The sequence below is a fragment of the Podarcis muralis genome, chromosome Z, assembly GCF_964188315.1.
Source record: "Podarcis muralis chromosome Z, rPodMur119.hap1.1, whole genome shotgun sequence".
In the NCBI taxonomy this organism is placed as follows: Eukaryota; Metazoa; Chordata; class Lepidosauria; order Squamata; family Lacertidae; genus Podarcis; species Podarcis muralis.
Window position 1 is genome coordinate 14,623,187 of NC_135673.1, and position 18,178 is coordinate 14,641,364.

Consider the following 18,178-nt stretch of genomic DNA (forward strand, 5'->3'; position numbering starts at 1 on the left):
AAGTACTTAACTTTGCTTAGCAAGTGCCCTCTGTTTCTGGTGAGTATAAGCATGCCCTCTTTCACCTTAAAGGAAGAAGTCTAATTATTTTTATTTTGGCTTTGGCTAGATAAACCTTGTGCGCACTCTGGGAGAAGCGAGAAGCAAGATAGCCCAGTACAAGCTTCCGCAGATCCCAGGAACGATTCCGCTGGTGAGGGATGTGGAAACCTGCTCAGGCAATGGGTTTTTATCACATCGTCAGCAGATGTGGGTTGAGGGAATGCCCAATGATGACGTCACTGAAAATCCAGTGCAATACAAGTAAGGAACAGAGTTATGATGTTATTCTGTGCTGTTAGGCCTGTTGGCCAAATGTGGCCTCTTTACTTGACCCTTGGAACTTTTTCCAGGCCACACCCCTCACTCACCCTTACTTCAAATCCCAAGTGTTTTGACCTGACTGGAATGTGTTCTTGAACTCTAATAATGTCTCTTGCTTCAGGTTTCTCCCACTCTGTTTCTATTCCAGAGAGGCTGCAACACTGGCATTTTTAAAGACTCAAGAAAGTGAAAATGTTATTGCTGCCCGGGAAGTCCGAGGCCTTGCTGAAGTCATAAGTAAATGTTTACCAATTTAATTCTGGCACCATAATCAGTGTTTTTAGCAAATGTGGTATCTTTCATTTATGCAGACTACCGGCTATACTACTGCAAAGTACTCTGCTTGGGGCTTCCTTTGAAGACAGCTCAGTAACTGCAGCCAGTGCAGAGCACCACTGCTCAGTTTTTGGCCAATACCTTGCCAGTTGCACTGGTGGCCACTGCATTCTCACACTCAGTTCAATCTGATGGTGATAGTCTTTAAAACCCAAAATTGTTTTGCTGATAGTAACACCTTGAACTTAGGCTGTTACCAAATGGGCCACCAGTGCAGATCTTTGAGCAGAAGTGTTATATGCTGACAGGGCCTCCTGTCAACAACCATGCTGCAGCATTCTGCACTAATTTTAGTTTCAAACCCACACAGAGTTGACTGCAGTAATCCAATCTTGAAGTCACCAGTGCCTGAACTATTGTGGTCAAGCCCTCCCTTTTTATTGTCTCTAAGCCACTTATATGTTTTATTACAGTTAGTTAAATAAAAGAATGAGTAACTATGAACTTGTGCATAAAACTGAAGATGGAACTAAAATGTGGCAGGCTTCTTTGGCAGCATGAGAATGTCAGCTAACCCAGTGGTTTTGTAAAAAACCCCAAAACACATTACTCTCTCTTTATGCTAGCCTGGCATGAGTTCTACAGCTGTGCATACAATCTAATCTCCCTCCCTCCTTCCCAGTTCCTGAGAAGAAAAACAGTGACATTGTGGAACGTATCTCAGAGAGCAGGAGGTGCCGTTACGAAGAGACGGTGGTGACGCTACGGCAGGAATTGGCACGTGTTGGGAAGGTAGGCAGCCCCCTTCACCACTTTAGTGCATCACTATTGATAGTACTAGGGATGGGATAATCTGTCCATTTGCAATGTGAAGCCAATGTGGTGTAGTGGCTTGAGTGCTGGACTAGGACCTGGAAGACTAGGGTTCAAATTTATCCACTTGGCCATGGAGGTCTCTGAGTGACCTTGGGCTAGCCACTCACTTATGTGACACATTTTTCTAATACATACATATTTGATGCACATTGTTTCGTTCAAGCCTTGTTTCGTCCAAGCGTAACATAACTCACAGGGTTGTTGCTGCGAAGATAAAATGGGGAGAAGGAGAACCATGTACATCACATTGAGCTTCTTGGAGGAAGGTTGGGATATAAATGTAATAAAGAAATAAAATTCAGTTCTCTCCGTTTCTCATTTCTTTCTATCTTAAATTCAGTTTTCCACCTTTTGCAATAATTTGTGAATCTTTGCTTTAAATCTTCATGAAAATATGCTACTGCTTTAGTACGGATCTCTCCAAATGTTTTGTGTTCAGTTTTGACTATATAGTTTTATGCAAGAAATTCCCCCTTATGTGCATTTTCATTTTATTTTTCATTTATGTGACACATTTTTCTAATACATACATATTGATGCACATTGTTTCATCCAAGCCTTGGCAAGTGTTACCCATCAGATCATCTTCTCTGTTTCAGGAAATGGAGGTGTGTTTCTTGGAGCCTGGGAAGCTATTTCTCACCAAGCTGTCAGAATCCGATCGCACCATTGAGTCCCTTTTCCAAGTTTCCGCTGAGAACCTCCACTTGGAGACTTACACCATGGAGGTGAGGGAGTGCCTCGCAACTCAAACTGAAACAGGGCTTGAAGGCTGCCTGCCACCTTTTCTTGCCCCTCTGGCTGATACTTCTGGTGACCCTAGATCCTCACTGCTTAGCAACAGGGATGAAGGGCCTGGCAGTCACTGTGGGTAGCAGAATAAGGCATGCTGGAGATAGGAACATAGGAAGCTGACATACTGCATCATCCCATTGACTTATTTAGCTCAGTATTGTCTACACTGATTGGCAGCAGCTTTCCACTGTTTCAAGTTGGAAGTCTCTCCTTGGAGATCCCAGGGCTTGAACCTAGGAACATGGAGAACTTCCTTATACTGAATCTATGCATTTTTCTACCTCAGTATTGTCTACACTGACTGGCAGCAGCTCTCCAGAAAGTCAGGCAAGGGATATTCCCAGCCTTACCTGGAGATGCCAGGGATCAAACCCAGGGACTTCCTCATGCAAAACAGATAGGCTGCCACTCAGCTACAGCCCTTTCCAGGAACATAGAAAGCTGCCTTATACAAAGTCAGACCATTGGTCCATTTAGCTCAGTATTGTCTACACTGACTGACAGCAGCTTTCCAAGGTTTCAAGCAGGGGCATTACCAGCCCTACCTGGAGATGCCAGCAATTGACCCTGGGACCTCCTGCATGCAAAGCAGATGCTCTACTAAGCTACAGCCCTTCCCTCCAAAGGCTGTGACACATGGGCGTAGCCGGGGGGGGGGGGCAGAGGGACAGCTGGCCCTCTAAATCAATACAAATAAGTACGAATATGAGGTTTCCCCCCCCCCCAACAAAAGCCTGCCTCCCCAACAAAAATCCTGGCTACGCCCATGGCAGTGAACAGTACAGTGGGATGGGTTGAAAGGATCTGGCATGCCAACAAAGATCAGCTCCCCTGTGTGGAAATCACATCCCATTTCTACCTTGCAGGACTTTGAGAGAATGTGGAACCTTGTCTCCAAGGAGACCTTAAAAAGAAGGCAGTGGATTAGAGAGCTGGACAAAGCCTTACTCAAGGCAGAGGTAGATCGAACTGAACGGGTAAGTATAAGAAGATGCTAACAGAGAGTACATGAATGATTGTTGGGGGGGGGGTGTGCAGCTGTATGCTTGTTGCCTAGAAGGAAATGCAGCATCAGCATGTTGCCCAGAAGGAAATGCAGCCCTTGGAGCTGGAAAAAGTTCCCCATCCCTGCTATGGCTCCTTGAAAGGGTCAGAAATAGTTGTTTCTTGCTGGCACATATGTCTTTTTAGGAATTGGCCACTTCAGTGAGATGGTGGAGGTTGGTCTCTTTAGGTGAATGGGCCATTGCCTCACCACTCTCATTCTGTCTTCAGCCAATTTGCACCTGCCTTCCTCCTTACTTACAAGGAGTCTAGGGGGTTGCCCCAGCTGTTAGCTTCCCCCTGCATAGACTCAAAGTGCCCCTTGTGGAACTCTTCGGGGAGAATGATGAGAATAAAAGCTAGAATTGGTTGGCTCTGCCTGTCATTGACTCTGGTTCTACCTATCATTGGCTATGGCTCTGCCTACACTACAGCTTTCATCCCTGCATTCCACCTCACCCATGGCCACTGGTTACCACTGGCTGAGTAGCCCAGTGGGGTGGTCCCCCAGCATGTCCCTAGCAATCTCAGCAGAGAGGTGTCCTCACCATCCTTAACACTTTTCTTACCCCCTCCCTCTGCTTTGGTTTCCAGATCAAACTTTTGTTGAACAAATATAATAAGATCCTGGATGATATTTCCTATATCCTACCCTCTGATGTCCACAGGTTCATTCACAAGGAAGCCATGGTAAAACCTTTCTGCTTGATACCTGAAATTGTCCAGTAAGATAACCACAGGTTTTGCTTGATCCCATCCCCACCCCTGTAGTTTGGAAATGATTGAAAGTGGGCATATTTGCAAGCCTAATTCGGGTAGCAGAATTCGGCATTTTAAAATAAAATTGTGGTGTGTGTGTGGGTGTGTGGGTGTGAGAGAGAGGGGGGGAGGAATATGTGCAAGATCAGCACAGCAACCGGGAAAGAGGGATGGGATCCCTGAGACATTGTACGTGAAAGGAGCAGAGAGACAAGACAAGGACAGGTTTGCCCTGGTGTCCTCAGCACGGCGCCAAGGGTGCACAGGTGCCTGTGATACCTCAAAACCCTCTGCAATCTTTTCTCTCTCCACTTCTTTTTTTATCTTTTCCCCCTCTTTGGAAGTGAGAAAGCAGTGAAGAAAGCAGACTGGGAGGAGGAACCTACTCTGGGCATTTCTGCTTTCTGCCCCATCAAGTCCCAGTGGGTTACCAGCCACCATTGTAATAGCACCAGAGAACAATTAAGGGATGTGTCTAGCTAAGGTTTATTCAGAGTAGACTCCTTTAGATTACTGTACCTAAATTTGTCTTGCCCATCATGTCCTCTGGGTTGAACCAACTAATCTGAAGTCTTCATCTCCCTGAAAAAGAGAGATTCCCTTGCTACTCTCATCTACATCTTCCAATTCCAGATGATCAACCAAGCCCTGCTGGCCAATCGGAGAGCAATAGCCAAGCTGTTTGTCAACCTGATGGAGGCAGATCTGAAAGGAGACATTTTCTATCATCGCAAACTGGAGGAGAGAATAAAGACCTGGAGAGCCAAATGGAAGCAGAAGATAATTTACAGTTTCAGGTCTGAAATTTCATTTATTTATCTATTTAGAGTATTTGTACTTTGCTCTTCATGCAAAAGTGGTTCCCAGGCTTGCATACAATTGGTTAAAACAAGACAGTCCCTGTCCTCAGGCTTCACAACACACAAGGAGAAAGGGAAAGGATGGGAAGAGGTTGGAAATCAAGCTCAGGAACCAGTTCTTAAACAGTTGTTTTTATAATGGCCAGCTATCATAGTTCACAGATAGAAGGTGCTTAACAGAGCTGGTCTTTTGGTGAACTCTGCTTCTCATCTCTCCCACTGAGGCAGACTGATTGAATGGTTGCCTCCAGATGGCAGTTCGGGGGAAAGAAGGCATGATGGAGCAGGAGATTTGGGTAGTATAAGATGGGTGTGGCTTTTCAATCGCACAGTATCCCTTGCAAAAAAGAAAGCCCACATTTAATGTTTCTTGTCATGTCCTATAGACAGTTCATGGAAACTGAAAGAATACGGCACCCGAGTGCTGTGAATGTGGAGCTGGAGAATATGCTACAAGATCAAAAATCACTCACTGAGAAGAGAACAGCACTGTTATATTCACTGGGGTAGGTGAACAGGAGAATAAAATGTAACTTCTCATTCCTAAGAACGTAAGAATAGCTTCCCTGCTGGATCAGGCCAAAGATGCTTTTATTCCAGTATCCTGTTCTAATAGCAGCCAACCGGATGCACCGTGGGAAGCTCACAAGCAGGACCTGAGCATAACAGTAACTCTCCCCTTATGATTATCAGCAACTGGTATTCAGAGGCATATTACCTCCCACAGTGCGGACAGAACAAAGCCACCCTGGCTTGTAGTAGTGATGTTTTGATGGTGTCAAATTATGGGTGGTTGGCAGATGTGTATGTAGGCCAGGGACTTTAACATTTTACTTCCCCCTATGGTCCCAAACCATATTATCCCCAGCCCCCATGCCAGCAGTTTGCACAGGACGTTTTTCTTATGCAACCTGTGGGGGGGACTCAAAATTGGGGCCGTGGGGGGCAGAGGCAGTGGCAGAGCTTCATGCTCCAGCACCGGGGGGGTGGAGAGCAGGTGGGGGCGGGGCTGGTGTGTGTCCCAGGGGCGTGACACGTCACCTGTGGGGGTGTGGCACCCAGCGTAGGTGGGGGGCAGCCGCAATAGCACCCTACCAAGATTGCGCTGCCGGGGGCAGTGCGCTCCCCCCCGCACTCCTCTTCCTCTGCCACTGGGTGGAGGGCATCCAATGTTGTCAGTTTGTGTAAAAGAAACAACCACCTGCACATATAAAGGCAAATATAGAACTCTTAACAATCTGGGCTGTATCCAATGTTAGCCATAATCAAAGTAAGCCCACTGAAGTTAATGACAGATTTAGACCCATTACTTTCTGTGGGCCTACCCGGTAAGTATAAAATCATAGAATCGTAGAGTTGAAAACATCCTCAAGGGTCATCTAGTCTAACCCACTGCAATGCACAGGAATCACAGCATTCTAGGACAAACATGGGATACAACCTGTTGTTCAGTTTTTCCATTTGGCTCCCTGTATCACCCAACTCCAGGCTTAGCAGTAGGAGTGCTGTCAGCCAAACTACGTGAAAAGAAGGGGAAATCTGCTACCTCCACTTGTCTCACTGAGCCCCTAGTCCCAGCCCATAAATTTCCAGATTTTCTCCTATGCCCAAACAATACACTCCCTCCTTCAGCTTTCCCTGGAAAAGTTCTCTGTGGAACTTTCAGCTCAGCTATATAACTAATATGTGACCAGTGAAAACTGGGACCCAAATGAATTTTAAGATTTGTCATGCAGACCTCAAGAGCTTTATGTGCTAAGTGTTTCTCTGTCTCTTGTCTTTTTAGCAATATGCTGCCTTTGATGCAATCCAAGGCTGAATTAAATGAGTGGTATGAATCTGTGGTGGCTTTAAATAAGCGGATAGGTAAGGAACAAAAGTTTTGCTATTGTTATTTAGAGCAGCAATTTATATATTTACCAGATTTCCTAACTATAACCCTTCACTTTAAGGTCTCAGGGCAGGCTACAAGAATATAATATACCATTATAGAAATAAGATGAAATCTTTATAATGATAAAAAAAAGTAAAGCTGTTCAGATGGAACAAACAGTGCTCCATATGTTCACAAACAGAAAGATATAATATTTCATATTCAATCTTGTAACCACCATATCCAATCTTGTGTTAATTTTAATTTTTGTCTCAAGATACCCACAATGTCCAATACTTAATGAAAATCCGTCTCCAGTACGAGAAAGTTTGCCAGGAGTGTTTGTCAAAGGTGCAGGAGTGTAAGGTTAGTGGGCCAATCAGTTTTGTTGAAAATATGTGGATTCTGTTTTTCAGCCTGACTACAGATGAGAATAAGAGAAAATCTGTTGTTGTTGTTGTTGTTGTTGTTGTTGTTGTTGTTGTTGTTGTTGTTGTTTACCCACCCTTCACTCTAAGGTCCCAGGGCAAATTAAAATGATCAAAACACATTAAAAGTATTCTAAAAACAACTTACCATCACAGTAATAAGATAGGCCCTAATATATACATCTCAAGTGTCAGGAGCTAATTTTAAGAAGTGTGCCTTCAGAATATAGATGCCAATATAGATATTTCTGAAGACTGTAATGACTAATGATCTGGAAGGGATGATGATGTAAGATGTAAACTCCCCACTGCCAGATCTTAGATCAGGGTAGCCATTGTAGTGTACCTTCAAGTGCTGTCAGACTACAATTCCTATTAGCCCCAGCCATCATGGCCAGTGGTCAGGCATGAAGGGAGTTGGAGTCCAACCATATCTGATTTGACAGGTGAGCAGGATTGCCTACCTGTCAGTAATCTACATTGTTATAACACTAGCCTCAAAGAGGGTTGCTGTCAGCAAACTTACATTCCCGCCCCCCCCCCTCGCAGACCAGAAAAGCTCAAAGCCTATTGACATCAGGCAGTGTCAGGGCAGGTGTCACGAGCAAGCAACAACTCACATGATGTAAGGAAAGTTAACTCTTTAGTCAAAGAAACAAAACAGTTCATGAGGCCAGGCCTAGTGAGCACAGCAACTTTTTCCAGCAGATCTTGCCTCAACGAGACAGTTGAAGGTCCCTGTCTTCCCACAGCTCCCTAAATTTCCTCCTCCCCGTGGTCCTTCTTAAGCAATCTGTGCCTTGTCTGTCTTTGCTCCACCGTCTTCATCCCTCTTCTGGTTCTGGGAGACCGGGTGGGGGTGGGGGTGGAGGAGCTGGTCATAGCAGAAGGGGGAGAACCCCAGGCTTCTTCAGCAGCCCATCTCAGTCCTGCCTCTTGGCCCCCCTCCTCTCCAGCCTCATCTTCTGCCTCTGGTTCTGGACTGCCCTCTGCCCCAACATCTTCCTGCTCACTACACCCTGTTACCTTTTCTGCTTCTGACACCTCCTTCTCCCAGTCTGCTCTCTCTTCTCTCTCTGACAACTCATCATTGTCCCACCACCAATCCTCAGGTTCTGAACCTTCATCCCTTAAGGGTCCCCAGCTGGTGCCTCCCACCAGTCCTGTGCATCCATGACAGGCTGACACAACTTCACTGTACCCTTTTCGGCACCTGATAAAAATGGTTTTGTTTAGACAAGTCCACCCAGGTATTTAGAAAGTTGGTGTGAGTTTTAATCTGTTCTTAGTTTATTGTTATTTGAATGCTTTGAAAATCTTAAATTATCATTGTTAAATCTTCTTATTGATCATTTTGTTGTTTTATCTTTTTTTGTAAACTGCTTTGAGGGGGTTGCTGTTGTTTTTACAATAAAGCAGTGTATACATTTTGTAAAAAAAAAAAAAAAGTGACTAACTGCCAGTGTGGATTAGTGACCCCTACTTGCCAAGGAACAAGTGGCAGTGCACCTTAAGCTCCTAATCATCCTTTTGCATCCACATTTTTAGTTGCTCCACACCTGATGTCATCTATGATGGAAGTGGGTGTGGCTTACAGGGAAATGATATCATGGGCCAAATTGCAACACTTACCAGACCTCGTGGGGCCCCTGAGCCCTGCTGTAAATGAAAAGCGATATTAATTCATAATAAACACATCAGTGGAGTCAAGGCTGCATATTTATGAACTTCACTACTAATAACACTTTCTCCCTCTCCAATTTTAGAACAAACTGATAGATAAGAAAATCTGCACGGAAAAAGAGGCTGAAAGGATTGTGAATCCAAATTTCTACCAGTTAGTTGGGAAGTTACAGGGTCGCTTTGAGCAGGAAGTAGAAATGATGGACGTAAGTTTGCCAGCGTCTCTTCCTAACACGTTTCCTGCAATGCATCCTAGCAGGATTAGAGCAGCAGAAATGAACCTGCTGCAACTCAAATTGAGAGAACCCATGGTCTGTGCAGCAGTTCTCCTTGTGGGTCAGATGTGGCCCTCAAGGCCTCTGCATTTGGCCCTCAGGACCAGTGGCAGAAACTGAAATATGAAAGCTAGGAGCTAAATGGCACCTTAAATCTAGGTTATGGGCACAACTACAGAATGTTTAGGCACTTTTTTTATAACAAGAATACAAAGCTGAAAATGAATGAACTGCAGCTAAAATATTATGTTCATTTTTCACATGGTCTAGTCCTTCCCCTGCCCACCTCCCCTAATATTCTTAAGAGGGTCTCTTTTCCAGTCTTCAGAGAGTAGCTGTCAGTGGGGAGGCAGAAAAAGGTACTTTCCTTGCACTCTGCAGTTTTAATCTTAAATCTTAGCTCAGAAACTGCTTGCGTTAATGACATTCCCTGTTGCAAAATGCACTTATGACAATGGGAGTTTCGAACACTGCTCAGGGCTCTTCCCACATCACACCTTTTCCCTAGGCACCCTTCTCTCCCTGAGCCACACACTTCACCAGTTCCTCCCTAGCATTATCTATCAGGCTGTCTAGGCAATGCAACCCAGATGCCTCAACTGGCACCTTTGAGATGCATTCCTCTATTTTATTTATGTCACTGGATGTTTCCTTGGGAGGAGGAGCAGAGACGTCTTTCCTATTGGGCTTACTGGTGCCTTGCGCCAGGGCGCTGTCCTCTCAGGGGCGCCCCAGCGAGTGGGGGAGCTGCACAGCTTTGCCAGTGGCCTCCCCTTTCCCTGCACCCACCAGCTGCACCTTGCCAACCATATGGCTGGCGGGCATGCAGCTTGCCTTCCTAGCCTCCGCAGGAAGAGAGCGATCCCTGCAGAGGCTTCAGGTGGAAGCTGCGCCCCGCCAGCTATATGGCTGGCTGGCATGCAGCTCTCTCTCTCTCTCCCCCCCCCCCTCTCTCGCCTGCCCAGCCTGTGGGAAGAGGCAGGTGGGCGATGGCGAGGCCACGGAGCTTCCGCGCTGGGTTTGCAGCCCTGTTTGCAGGGTCCCCTTGCCCGTCCTGTTCAGCTACATCTAGCCCGAGCTGTGAGTAGCAGCAGCTGCTGCCCTTGTTTCTCTCTCTCCCTGGAATCCTGCCCTGTGTTTAATGTTATGGGCTCCTTCTCTGCCCCCCCCCCCCACCAACAAGGTCCCTAGGGATTGTAAAGCAAGCCAGACCATTTAGCACCGACCCCATTCATTCCAGCATCTGGCCACCACCCACTCCAAGCCCTGCAAAAAATATCACCACCATTATTATTATTATTATTATTATTATTATTATTATTATTATTATTACTACTACTACTACTACTGCCCTCCACCCATAGATATCAGGGCGGCTCACAGCCTGAAACTACGGTACTAAGCACATGCTAAAAACTAGAACAAAGGCAAACCAAACCAAGCCAGCAACCCTCCTTCTCCCTTATTTGTGAAACAAGCCTGTTAATTGCCTATCCAACTGAAAAAAAAGGCACTGAAGGTTTTTGAGATCAATGCAAGCTAAAAAGCATTGCAGGGGGTTGGGCTAGATGACCTACAGGGTCCCTTCCAATTCTACGTTTTTCTGAAAAACACACACACACGACCCAACTATGGTCCCTCTGCAATCCTTGCCCCAAGCAACTGTGTGTGAGACTTGCTCCCCAGAAAGTGTGCCTTGTCTTCCTACCTGTGGTTTTTGGTCTCTTGTCAGCCCTCTCCCCCCAATCTATTCATATTCCTTTCTCCCTAATCTCCAATATTACATTTTCCTCTGGTTGAGTCTTAAAACAGAAAGCCCTAGTTCCCAACTGTGTTTCTTGCTGCAGTCCTACTGTCTACTCAGAAGTAAGGTCCTATTAGATTCAGCAGGGCTTACTCTCAGGTGAGTGCAGTTAGAGCTGCAGCCTTTGTGACCCAAGTTTTGGGTTCTTTTTAGGTTCAGGATGTCACTGCTTTACACCCAGCTCCCACAATATTTGAAAACGTCAGCTTTGTACTTAAACACAAATTGGCTGGGAACTTCATTGTCTGTGTCTTTATTAGTTTATTTAAAGAAAGGATGAATTAGAAGAACTGCTGAGTCTTGAATGAGTGTTGCTTTGGAACTGAGGACTTCATTAGATTTTCTTCTGCCTTTTCATTTTATTTTGCTCTAAGGGCTTGTTAGAGATAATGTATAAGTGTGGTGTCAGCTCCCCAAAAAAAGGTCAACAACCCTAGGAAACCGGGGGGGGGGGGGACGGGATGCCAGAGGGATCTTTGCACCACAGTGCCGGATATGCTTAAGACAGCCCTGAGGAGGAGGTTGTGAATAAGATTGGTCCTCACTGATTTAAATTGGGCCCTACCCATCCTCAGCTAAATGCTGATTGCATCTGCTAACAAAAATCCTAAATCACAAATTCTTTCCGTTTGATTTCTCTCCAGGACCACCTAGAACAGTTGGTTAAGCACACAGAAATCAACTGCAGGAATGTCTACCAGTACTTCCAGGATGCTCTCACTCTCTTTGATACCCACAAATGCAACCTTGTTCGTCATGAAAACGAGCTTCACAGTAAAATGAATGAATGCCGAAACAAGCACGAAAATCTAAACAAGGTCAGAGCAGGGGTCTGGTTTAGTGAGGGATGGGAGGACAGAGAATACAATGTGGTAGGCTGTATCAGAGATCTTGGTGGGGACAGAAAGAAGAAAGGTTGTTGGCAAATCTGCATAAACTCTTGAATCAGCCATGTGCATTTGCAAAATTTATTTGCACAATTTAATCTGCAATTTTTATTTTCACGTGATTTTGCTTTGGCTTAGTCTATTGAGAAAAGCAAAAACATCAAGAGAGCTCTGCTGGATCAAGCCAAAGGTCCACCTAGTCCAGCATCCTGTTCTTACCCAGTGAGCTCTGGGACTGAGTAGGGGATTTGAACCCTGGTCTCCCGGTCCTAGCCTGACACTCTATATCTATGGCACCACTTTGACTCCAATAACATAAGAGCATAAGAAGAGCCTTTCTGGCCCATCATAGTCCAGCATCCTCTTCTCATAGTAGCCAATCAGATGCCCCAATGGGAAGCCCGTACTCAGGACATGAGCAGAGCACTCTCCCTACTTGTGATTCCCAGCTGGTAGTATTCAAGAGCCATACTGCCTTTGACAGCCATCATGACTAGTTGCCACCGATATCCTTAACCTCCTCCTTGAATTTGTCCAGTCATCTTTTGAAGCCATCCTAGTTGGTGGCCCTCACTGCCTCCTGTGGAAGTGAATCCCATAGTTTAACTGTGTGCTGTGTGAAGAAGTCCTTCCTTTTACCTGCCATGACTCTTCCAAAAGTTGCCCTCATTGGACAGACAGCCCTGGGTTCTAGCATTATGAAAGAGGGAGAAAAGACCTCTCCGTATCCATTTTTTCCAAACTATACATAATTATGTGCACCTCTATCATGTCTCTGCTTTTTCAGCTTTTCTCTAAAGTAAACTGCATAGTGACCCCCTTTTCTCTTAAATAAGCTTAACTAAACTACATAGTTATTGTTTGTAGCACTGTATTCTCTTCTGTTTTTTAAATTTGCTTTATGTTTCAGAACAAAAGTTTCCCCAAACTAGCTTACAGTCAGTATCCTAAATACATTTTTATATCACAGTCTAATAATTTCAGACAATGAATAAACAAAAGCAAAAACAAATTTTGGGAACAGTATCACAAAAATGCTGACTTAATATATTTTAAAAATTTCTTTAGCACCTCTTGACCAATTCCTGAATGTTTCCCTGAATATCAGTATGCTTTTTAATCATTTGATTGGTTGCCTTATTAAAACAACGGCAACTGTATATTGGCAGATTGTCAGCTTAGGTAGATTCTTTTAGAAATTGAAAGATGTGTGAAATAACTTACGATTTTAGAAAACTCAACCTGCTGCTCACTGTAAAGCTGCCTTATAACTGTTTTAATTTTTATACCCTCTGAACACACCAGTCCCAAAGTAGCTTGGAGCAGCAGTGGAAATAAACTCCAGCCTGAATCACTTCAAGTTTTAGCTGGTTTATCTGCCCTGTCCTAAGTAATTAAGCCTTCCAGCATTAACCATTCTAATGCCGACTGCTTCCTTCCATATGGGGCCAGCTAAGGGAAATTAATCTGGATGTGACCGTGGACAAACTGAGGACCCAAAGTTCTGATGAAAAACTGAAGGCCCAGCTGGAGAAGGTTTATGCTGTTTTGGACTTCATTCGAGCTGGGTATGTTTCAAGCAGTGCAGGTGGCAGAGGAAGCACAAATGCTTTGGGCTAGAGATAGATAGATTACAGTATGTATATAAATCCTGTGAAATGACAAACAAGCTGCTGTGTTCTTCTCACTGCATGTTTCGAAGCTTATCTCCACAACCATAGGGACTATAAACTTGCTTTAAAAGAAAACTCTGCAAATGCTGCCCTAGGTGTGCCTGTCAACCAATAAGAACAATGTGCTCTCTGATGCACAAAACAGTGAATGGACTGAGACTGAGTCTTCACTGGAATTCTAGAATGTGAGCTGGGACTTTTCAGGGCAGATGATGCCTAGTTTGGTGAGCTACCATAGGCTGCATGTTTCAAAGCTTTAGAGCAGCCTTCTCCGGCCAGATGTTTGGGACTATAAACCCCATCATCCCTGACAGTTGGGCATGCTGGCTTGCCAGTTACACATGCCAAGTCTACACCCACATTGAGGAGATGCAGTAGCAGGACACATGCTTTGTATACAGCAAGTCGTTAGTTCTGTCCCCACTCTCTCCAGTTAAAGAAGATTTTGATGTCAAGAATTGCCATTAAAATTAAAAATTAAAAATCCAAATTCAAAACCAACATTCTTGATTCAGTGGTTCTGGTTGAATGAATGAAGTTCACACAATGTTTACTCAATTTAGTTGTAAGTCATCTGTCATAGATGTTTGAATATTCATCGCTGCAAGTTGGGATGCCGACAGATTTTGGCAGTTGTACACGGTGTCTGTTGTTATCGAATGTTGACTTCTACTGCAGCGGCCTCTGATGTCAACCTCTAATCCTACATTGCACATATTTGATGAATTCTTGCACAATCAGATAATATCTGTGGCAAAATTGTTAAATAGGTCCTGGGAGACACCAGGGTTCAAATTCCGCACTCAACCCTGAAGCTCACTGAGTGACCCTGGGCTAGTTGCTGTCTCCCAGCCTAACCTACCTCACAGGGTTGTTGTGGGGATTAAATGAGGAAGGGGGAGAACCATGTATGTCACCTTGAGCTCCTTAGAGAAAAAGGTAGACAAGTAATTCAATAAGTAAAAATAATTAAAAAGTTTTGGTTTCTTTGTTTGTTTACAGATATGCAACCTTCCAACAAGATATCTTGACTAAATTATCCGCTTATCCAGACTGTATTATACGCAGCCTGAATTCTTACAGCACCTCTGTCAGCCGGTATTTTAATGTGTGGGAAGTCTACAAAGGGGTATGTAGAAAACAAGACTTTGAATTTGACACTTTTATAAGTTAAGTAGGTGCAGGCAGGTGCTGCATCCTTGCACATGTTCCCCTTCCCTACACTGAAATTGACTTCTTGCTCAGTTCATCTAGCAAACAAAATGGGAATAAAAGGGTACAGTTAGTAATTTATTTATTTGCTGTTTTCATTTGTTTTATTTATTACATTGTTTATTACCTTTCTTCCCAAGGAGCTCAAGGTGGCAGTACATAATTTCCCCCCTTCCCATTTCCTCCTCCCACTGACCCTGTGAGGTAGGTTATGCTGGGAGCGAGTGGCTGACCCAAGGTCACCTAGTGAGCTTCATGAAGATACCCGTTAAAGGAGTGGGGACTGTCTTTTCTTTCTTTGAACTCAGTTAAATTGATGGACTGTGAATGTGTTCCCTTCAGGGCCCAGTTGCATTTGTGACATTCCTAGTCCTCTTGAGCAGCCACTTGTGACCTGACTCAGAAGAGGTAGAGTAACAGTGTGTGAAAAAGGAGTGGAGTTGATCCCCACCCAAGGAAATGGCAACCCCACACACATACACAAAGCTGATGAAGTGCATAGCATGGATTCCAGTGTGTTAAAAGCCCCTGAACATGGTTTGGGGGATTGGGAACATGCCATCTGAATGCATTTTCTCTCTCTCAGACTCAGCCTTCCAAACCTGTGTTGACCTACCTGTAAGGGTTCTTGTAGAGATCAAAATAAAATGCTGTCAGTGGCATGCAATGAGCACCCAAGAGCGCTGTGTAGATGTCATGCATTAAGTATTATTTGTGAAAAATAATGAATTATCCTTTTTAATTCTTGATATTTTTTCTTTTCCCGCTTTCTTTTTTAAAAAATCAGAAGCCATTCAAGCAAACTGGGGATATGAATGAAGAGGAAGGTAATTTCTATCCTCCACAGTGCAATATAGTATTTTAAAAAGCACAACTTTGCCTCTTACAATCATGAGAATCAGTACCATCCAATCAGGCATTTTGTTCCACATGATGTCAGCATTGAACCTCCAGTATTACGGTACCTATCCTTTGGAACTCCCCACCACCACATACCTAACAGGCCCCTTGTCTGTTGACTTTTCAGGCCATGGTAAAGGCCTTTGCTTTTTCCACAAATATTCATCCCAGTTTGTTTAAACAACCCCTAAGGTCTCTTCCTTCAAAACCCACCATCTCCCTCCAAGATTTTCAGGAAGGGGAGGCTGCCCTTGAGTGAGACTACTTAACCTGTAAGAGATGGGAGTGTGGAAAGTAAGAACACATATCACCAACACCCTCATTGCCAACCCTCTGGAGGTGACCCTTGTGTTATTTTTTCCTTTTCCTCAACTCAAGGGTGGGGAACTTCAGGTCCAGAAGTCAAATACGGCTCCCTAGGCCACACTGTCTACTAGCTCTGCTTTGCCCCCTCCTTGCATATTTTTGCCTAGTTGGGCTAAGTCCTTGAACTCTGGTTTTGCCTCTTGCTTGCCTGGACAGAGGCAGGAGAGCTGTGGGAGGGTAGGTGGGTGAGTGTGTGTAGAAATCAGCACTAAGGTGATTTGTAGTGTTCTGCTCACTTTTGCCTCTGGCCCCACCCTCCACTGCCATAAGGCCCTCAGAAATTTACCTAGAAGGGAATGTGGCCCTCTGGCTAAAAAGGGGTTCCTCCTCCTCCTCCTCCTCCTCCTCCTTCTTGTTTTAGTATTCATATGCCTAGCAATTCATAGAGGGACAAAAGGAAGGAAGGCCTCTGCCTCAAAGCTTACAATATTAAAAATGCAAGGAATTACAGCCTTCCATGTGCAGTCTAAATGCATGTTAAGTTTATTCACTCACAATTAGCTCATTGCCCTCTCCTTCTGCCCCCTCCCTCTGCTGTATCCCTCCCCACCTGTGAAATTTTAACTGTAAGCTCCCTGAGGTTGAGGCCACCTCCCTTGCTTTAATTTTTCCTCTTCAGAGCACTGGATGGCACCTGTGTTCACAATAATTTCATTTTATGCTCTTTGGGCAGAAATGGGGGAGGACATTGAAGAGTCGGACAGAATTGAGGAGGGCTTCCCTGAGAACAAAAGCGAAGAAGAAGAAAATGAGGAACAGCAGGTGGAGGTGAACCCAGAAGCTGAGGAATCGAGAATTACCGTAGCAGGGGATTCAGAGAGCTCTGCTCCAGAAAGCGATGGAGCGCTCATCCCCAGAGAAGGCAGTTTTATCCTGGAAAGTGACAATGTGGAGAAATCTGATGAAGGGAGCAGTTCTACTACGCAAGAGGCTGTTGAGGTCCGTGACGTGGAAAATGCCACAGCACCAGCATTTGTGAGTTTCCACCGGGTTGGGGTGGGGGAACAGGATGACTTTAGCAAACACAGAATGACATAGAAGAAGCAAGACCTGAGCTCTCCCTTCCCTTGGTTTCCAGCAACTGGTATTCAGACGCATTTCTACCTCCAACCATAGAAGCCATGCATGGCCATCATAGTAAAGGCCGTTGATAGCCGTCTCCTCCATGAATTTGTCCAATCTTCTTTTAAAGCTATCTAGGTTATTGGCTATCAGTACCTCTTGTGCGGGACGCGGGTGGCGCTGTGGGTTAAACCACAGAGCCTAGGACTTGCCAATCAGAAGGTCAGCAGTTCAAATCCCCACAATGGGGTGAGCTCCCGTTGCTCGGTCCCTGCTCCTGCCAACCTAGCAGTTCAAAAGCATGTCAAAGTGCAAGTAGATAAATAGGTACCGCTCCGGCGGGAAGGTAAACGGCGTTTCCATGCACTGCTCTGGTTTGCCAGAAGCGGCTTAGTCATGCTGGCCACATGACCCGGAAGCTGTACGCCAGCTCCCTCGGCCAATACAGCAAGATGAGCATCGCAACCCCAGAGTCAGCCACGACTAGACCTAATGGTCAGGGGTCCCTTTACCTTTACCTCTTGTGGAAGTGTGTTCCATAGGTTATCTATGTGCTACATGAAGAAGGACTTCCTTTTATCTGTCTTGAATCTTCTAACATTCAGCTTTGTTGGATATCCATGTGTGCTGTTGTAATGAGAGAGGCAGAAAAATCTCTCTGTCCACTTTCTCCATGCCATGCACATTTATTTGTGTGTGTGTGTGCATAGCATAGTATTTTGCATTTTTCTATTTACATATCATACGCTACCATCAAATATTCTTTCCATATAGACTTCCTAGCCTAGCCTTCCATGGTGTCTGTAATATGTCTGGTATTGCTGTATATCCATATATTATTCCACCCTACTTTTTCCTTTCTAATTCTTCTTTGTATTTAACTGTTGTTCAGAGAATCACCCCTACTTGTAATTTCATTTTAGTATCATTTTTTTTTAAATACTCCCCAAAAGTTTCCCATTCACCCTTTATTTGTTTTCCATCCTGATTCCTTATTTTGGCTGTCATGCTTGCAAGTTTGGCATATTCTGTCAATTTATGC

General features: G+C 44.7%; 1 protein-coding gene and 1 long non-coding RNA gene across 5 annotated transcripts in view; one reads left to right on the forward strand and one right to left on the reverse strand.

Annotated features, from left to right (window-relative positions):
- LOC144326143 (uncharacterized) overlaps positions 1 to 18,178 on the reverse strand; it is a 231,860-nt gene that overhangs the window by 25,740 nt on the left and 187,942 nt on the right. The window lies entirely within an intron of this gene.
- Positions 1 to 18,178, forward strand: part of CCDC180 (coiled-coil domain containing 180) — a 56,503-nt gene that overhangs the window by 3,629 nt on the left and 34,696 nt on the right. For 3 of the 4 annotated variants that reach the window (XR_013391301.1, XM_028715170.2, XM_028715174.2), the window contains 16 exons: positions 110 to 303; positions 512 to 600; positions 1,322 to 1,431; positions 2,115 to 2,243; positions 3,177 to 3,287; positions 3,949 to 4,044; positions 4,747 to 4,910; positions 5,360 to 5,479; positions 6,760 to 6,839; positions 7,124 to 7,212; positions 9,041 to 9,163; positions 11,681 to 11,854; positions 13,376 to 13,491; positions 14,599 to 14,725; positions 15,596 to 15,635; positions 16,748 to 17,049. Coding sequence is in view for 3 of the 4 variants with exons in the window: in XM_028715170.2 (XP_028571003.2) it covers positions 110 to 303; positions 512 to 600; positions 1,322 to 1,431; positions 2,115 to 2,243; positions 3,177 to 3,287; positions 3,949 to 4,044; positions 4,747 to 4,910; positions 5,360 to 5,479; positions 6,760 to 6,839; positions 7,124 to 7,212; positions 9,041 to 9,163; positions 11,681 to 11,854; positions 13,376 to 13,491; positions 14,599 to 14,725; positions 15,596 to 15,635; positions 16,748 to 17,049 (2,064 nt within the window). In the remaining variant the exon portion in view is untranslated. The remainder of the gene's footprint in view (positions 1 to 109; positions 304 to 511; positions 601 to 1,321; positions 1,432 to 2,114; positions 2,244 to 3,176; positions 3,288 to 3,948; positions 4,045 to 4,746; positions 4,911 to 5,359; positions 5,480 to 6,759; positions 6,840 to 7,123; positions 7,213 to 9,040; positions 9,164 to 11,680; positions 11,855 to 13,375; positions 13,492 to 14,598; positions 14,726 to 15,595; positions 15,636 to 16,747; positions 17,050 to 18,178) is intronic. The other variant, XM_028715171.2, reaches the window with a different exon arrangement.